Raw genomic sequence first — 5,275 nt, forward strand, 5'->3', positions numbered from 1 at the left:
TGGTTAATATTCGACAGGGCGGCAGACCGACGGCGAAGTACGCAATCGAGTTCCGCACGCTAGCCGCAGAAGCCGGCTGGGACGCCACCGCACTGGGTGATGTATTTATCCGCGGACTCTCTCGGCGAGTCAAGGACTGCTTGGCAGCGAGGGATTTGCCCAGCAGTTTGGACGCTCTGATCGCCCTGGCGATACAAATTGACCGCAGGCTGGGGAGCAACGAACGGGAGCACCACCGAGAGGAAAGCCTGCGGGAGAACCGTCGACTTCGCACCACGAGCCCCAGGAGGGGGCAGCGTGAGCCTGGCGGTCAGTCCGTTCCTCGGAACCCGGAAGTGGGACCGCAGCCAGAGGAACCGATGCAGATCGGCCGCGCACGGCTGTCAGAGGAGGAGAAGCGACGCCGACGCTCCCATGGACTGTGTTTGTATTGCGGTCAGGCCGGGCATCTTGCCCTGCGCTGTCCACTAAAAGACATGGCTCATCGCTAGCACGGAGGGTAGCGGTGAGCCGAACAATTTTAGGTAGCGCCTCCGCTCGCTCATTGCCTACGGTAACACTAGTCTCCAGTACCCGATCCGTCCAGCAGGCGGTCCTCATTGACTCCGGAGCTGATGCCAGTCTGATGGACGCCGGACTGGTGGAGCGACTGGGCATCGCGGCCATTCCCTTGGCGTCTCCCGTGGAAACGGCCGCGCTGGACGGACGACGGCTCTGGAGAGTCACGCATCGAACTGAACCGGTAATAATGACTTTTTCTGACACGCACACCGAGAAAATCACGTTTTTGGTCGTGGAGTCGTGCTACCACCCGGTGGTACTGGGCCACACGTGGTTGAGGCTACACAACCCCACACTGGATTGGCGCAAGGGGGAGGTGAGCCGATGGGATTCAGACTGTATGAACACTTGCTTTCAGCCCGCAGTCTCCCAACAGGCACCTGCAGGGGCGACGGCGACAATCGGTGAGGAGATCGAGCAGGCCGATCTGACGGGAGTTCCCGATTGCTACCACGACCTTCGCGCTGTGTTTAGCAAGGTCCGTGCGACCTCCCTTCCGCCCCACCGAAAGCATGACTGCGCGATCAACCTGCGCCCAGGGACCACGCCTCCCAAGGGGAGGTTGTATCAGCTTTCTCCCAAGGAAACCCGGGCCATGAAGGAATATCTGGACTCCGCGCTGGCCTCGGGTATCATTCGTCCCTCATCCTCTCCTGCAGGCGCAGGTTTCTTCTTTGTGGGGAAGAAGGACGGTTCCCTGCGGCCCTGCATTGATTACCGGGGCCTCAATGACATCACTGTAAGAGACTCCTACCCTCTTCCCTTATTATCCTCCGCGTTCGAGTTGCTAGCAGGAGCTACTCACTTTACCAAGTTGGACCTCCGTAACGCCTACCACCTGGTTCGGATCCGAGAGGGGGACGAATGGAAGACGGCCTTCAATACCCCGAATGGACACTATGAGTACCTCGTCATGCCCTTTGGTCTGACCAACGCGCCAGCGGTCTTCCAGGCGTTTGTAAATGAGGTACTCGGCCCCATGATAAATGACTTTGTCTTTGTATACCTTGATGATATCCTGGTCTTTTCCCGCTCCGAGGAGGAGCACATTGCTCATGTCCGCCAGGTCCTCAGGAAATTACTGGAACACCGATTATATGTTAAGGCAGAAAAGTGTGAGTTCCATGCAGACAGGTCTCGTTTTTAGGATTTATCGTCAGCAGGGACAAGATCGAAATGGACCCAGCCAAGACCCAGGCAGTTCAGGAGTGGCCGGTCCCACAGAGCAGGAAGGAGGTGCAGCGCTTCCTAGGATTTGCCAACTTTTACAGAAGTTCATCAGGAGGTTCAGCAGCATTGCCGCTCCATTGCACGCACTAACCTCATGTAAGACTGCCTTTTCAGTGGACAGGCGAGGCAGAGGAGGCGTTTCAACGTTTGAAACGCAGTTTCGTCACGGCACCCGTGCTGCGGATGCCCGACCCACAGCGGCAGTTCGTGGTGGAGGTCGACGCGTCCAAACTCCGGAGTCGGGGCCGTGCTGTCCCAGAGGGATCCCACGGACGGTAGGATCCACCCATGTGCCTTCATGTCCCGCAAGCTATCTCCCGCGGAGCGGAATTACGACATCGGGGACCGAGAACTGCTCGCGGTAAAGGTATCCCTAGAGGAGTGGAGACACTGGCTGGAGGGGGCAGACCAGCCTTTCCTAGTATATACAGATCATAAGAACCTTGAGTACCTGAGAACGGCGAAGCGGCTGAACTCACGCCAGGCCCGATGGGCACTGTTCTTCAGTCGCTTCAATTTTCACTTGTCGTACCGTCCTGGATCCAAGAATGTGAAACCTGACGTTCTGTCTCGTCTGCATGACGCGCAGCAGGAACCAGCAGAACCTGAGTCCATCCTACCGCCGGGATGTCTGGTGGGGGCAGTCACCTGGTCGGTGGAGCGTCGGGTACGGGAGGCCAACCGCGACCGTCCGGTCCCACGCGGCGCCCCGCCCAACCGGCTGTTCGTGCCACCCGACCTCAGGGGAGAGGTCATCCAGTGGGCTCACGCCTCACTAGTAAGTGGACACCCCGCCTCCTCCTCCTCGGATCGTGGACGGAGGGCCTGTCTACACGGTTCGGGACCTCCGCGACTGCAGACGTCGGGGGCGGGGCTTCCAGTATCTGGTCGACTGGGAGGGCTACGGGCCGGACGAACGCTCTTGGGTGCCGGCCCGGGACATACTGGACAAGTCCCTTATCAGAGACTTTCATGCAACACATCCTGAGGCCCCGTCCCCGGACGGGATGGGGCAACACAGCCACGGCTCTGCGGACGAGGAGGATTCCGGCGCTGGACCCTCCTCCTGATGTCCTCCCTCCTCCCACCCTGCTTCATCGCCCGGGCGAGGGGGGGTGATTCGAGCCCTCCTCCTGTTTCCTCCCTCCACCCGCCCTGGGCGGAGGGGGGAGGGGCTCGTTGGCGCCGTGGAAGACGCCATAGGGGGGGGGTACTGTCATGATTCATGTTACGTGTCACATCCTGTTTTATTTTTGTTAACTTCCTGTCACGCTCCGGTTCTCATCATCCACACCTGTTGCTAATTAGTAATCAGCACCTGTACTTAACCTCCACCTCTCACCCACACCAGTCGCCAGATTGTTAGTTCATGTACTCTTTCCAGCATTCTATTGTAGCCATTCGTGTTTTGACCGTGACCGCCTCGACCTTTGATTCTTGCCTGAACCCTGTTGATCCCGCAACCTGTGAAAGACCTGTGCCTGATAATCTGACCGTGAGTTTTTGCCTGATCCTTGTCTGTACTGTCGCCAAGTCTGCTCGTGTACCGAACCCTGCCTGGACCTTGATTCTGAGATTGCCTGCTCCTTTGTATATTGCCTACTGGAACGTACTGTGTTTGACCTGGACTGCCTGACTCTGATTCACCGAATAAACCTGCACTTTATCACATCTGTGTTTCTGCGCCGTGCATGTGGGTCCGACACCTGCCCAAGCCTGACAATTTGTATATGGCTTTGCAGCACTAGTGAATTGAGTCGGCTATGGTACGGAGTTCACCCTTCAACTAACTTAAATACAAATGAGACTGTATTGGCTATTCCAAATCGGTTATTGGTCCCTGGAAACAGGGTGGTGCCCCGTAAACTAAGTAATTATTAATTCAATTAATAATTATTAAATCAATAATAAGTGTTTCACTTGCCAAACTATAGACATTCGTCATATAGTTATATATATTTAAGATAATAACCAAGATTTGTGAATCTAAATTATAAACATAATTGGTATCTTCAATCAGGAGCTATAAATCCAATTATTATAATTTGTGCTCCTCGCATATCCCCAACATTAGTAACACTAGTTTATGTAAGCAGATAGACGAGGGTCATGAAGAAAACCATATGGAGGGCGAGGTCATTAGAGGGGTGCTCCGTGCAATCAAGCCTGGCAACTTTAGGGACATGTTGATAAACAAAGATGACTTGACTGTGACAGAACTCAAAAGTTTCCTCCAAACTTACTTACTCGATGAAAAAAATGGCACAGGGGTCTTTCAAGACTTGATGTGTGCGAAGCAGCATGACCATGAGACACCACAACAATTTTTGTACAGGATGATTGGGCTTAAACAAAAGATTATGTTCACTACTAAACAAACTGATTCGACGGTCAAGTATGATCCATCTACAATCCAGTGTATATTCTTGAGCACAATCTGTCAGGGCACTGGAGAGAAGTATGAAGATGTCAGACGAGAGCTTAAACCACTCCTAGCTGACCCCACGGTGACTGATGAGGCCCTGCTGCCACAAGTTATAAAAACTACTGTACAACAGAGGAAAGTGAAGTGCAGACTTGGCCGCAACTCAACTCCTAAAATAACTTAGGCTAACAGCACCCATGCCGAACCTGAAGAGAAAACAAAAGATGATGCAAAGGTCAATACAATTAGTAAGGATGACACAGTACAGAGACTGAGTATCCAGGTTGAAGCATTGACACAGGCAATGGATTCACTGAAATGCCTTGTGACACAGAATAGGGCAGCTGAACAGCACTGTCCATCCACCAACTACTATAACTCTGATGGACCTAAACCAGAAAGAAGGACATGGAAACCTTCTGGCTGCCGACGGTGCACCGCACAGAGTAAACCAGACTGCGATCACTGCTTTGTATGGACACCAGGCTGCTGGCTGTTTGAAGAAAAACAGGCACTCGGGAAACGCGACCCAGTCAAGGCAGAGGGACAACCCCTGACCGGTCTGGAACAAGTGTCCCACCTCTAGGAAAACACCCAACCAAGGTCATTTGAGGCGGAAAGTGCTACTTCCACACAGACTGTTTACACAGCGCTGCCATGTAAATTCACAGCCCCACTCATCGGTCGCAAGTCCCTGCTCAAGTGCAGTATGGTTGGCTATACTGTCACTGTCCTCCTCAACACAGGAGCCAATGTGAGCCTACTTAACCGCACCTGGATAAACAAGTACTTGTCTGACCAATCTATTTGGCCCCTCAGTGAGCTCATTAACACTAACACTAAAGAGGCCTACACTGCATCCTCCCTCCCACCACTGGGCAGAGCTGACCACAACATCCTGCATCTCCTGCCTGTGTATAAACCTGTTGTACACAGGCAGCCGGTGGTGCCCTGCACAGTGCAGAGGTGAACAGCTGAGAGCGAGGAGGCTCTCAGGGACTGTTTTAACACCGCTGTGTGCACGGAGCTCTGCGACCCACATGGGGAGGACATTAATGC

The 5,275-nt window shown here is 53.8% G+C and overlaps 1 protein-coding gene across 1 annotated transcript; it reads left to right on the top strand.

The window, feature by feature from the left end:
• Positions 1 to 1,908: 1,908 nt before the first annotated feature.
• LOC129605033 (uncharacterized) lies at positions 1,909 to 4,773 on the top strand. The gene is made up of 2 exons (XM_055514116.1): positions 1,909 to 2,550; positions 4,551 to 4,773. The coding sequence occupies exons 1-2, from the start codon at positions 2,090 to 2,092 to the stop codon at positions 4,771 to 4,773; spliced, it is 684 nt and encodes a 227-aa protein (XP_055370091.1). The 5' UTR covers positions 1,909 to 2,089.
• The last annotated feature ends 502 nt before the right edge of the window (positions 4,774 to 5,275 follow it).

The sequence above is a fragment of the Betta splendens genome, chromosome 13 (genome assembly GCF_900634795.4).
Source record: "Betta splendens chromosome 13, fBetSpl5.4, whole genome shotgun sequence".
NCBI classification, from domain to species: domain Eukaryota; kingdom Metazoa; phylum Chordata; class Actinopteri; order Anabantiformes; family Osphronemidae; genus Betta; species Betta splendens.

Bases quoted from the DNA above. Each gene is read 5' to 3' on its own strand.
- LOC129605033 (XM_055514116.1), top strand. From the start codon at position 2,090: ATGTCCCGCAAGCTATCTCCCGCGGAGCGGAATTACGACATCGGGGAC. The intron at 2,551-4,550 runs GTGGGCTCACGC...CTTGTGACACAG, and splicing joins CTCAGGGGAGAGGTCATCCA to AATAGGGCAGCTGAACAGCA.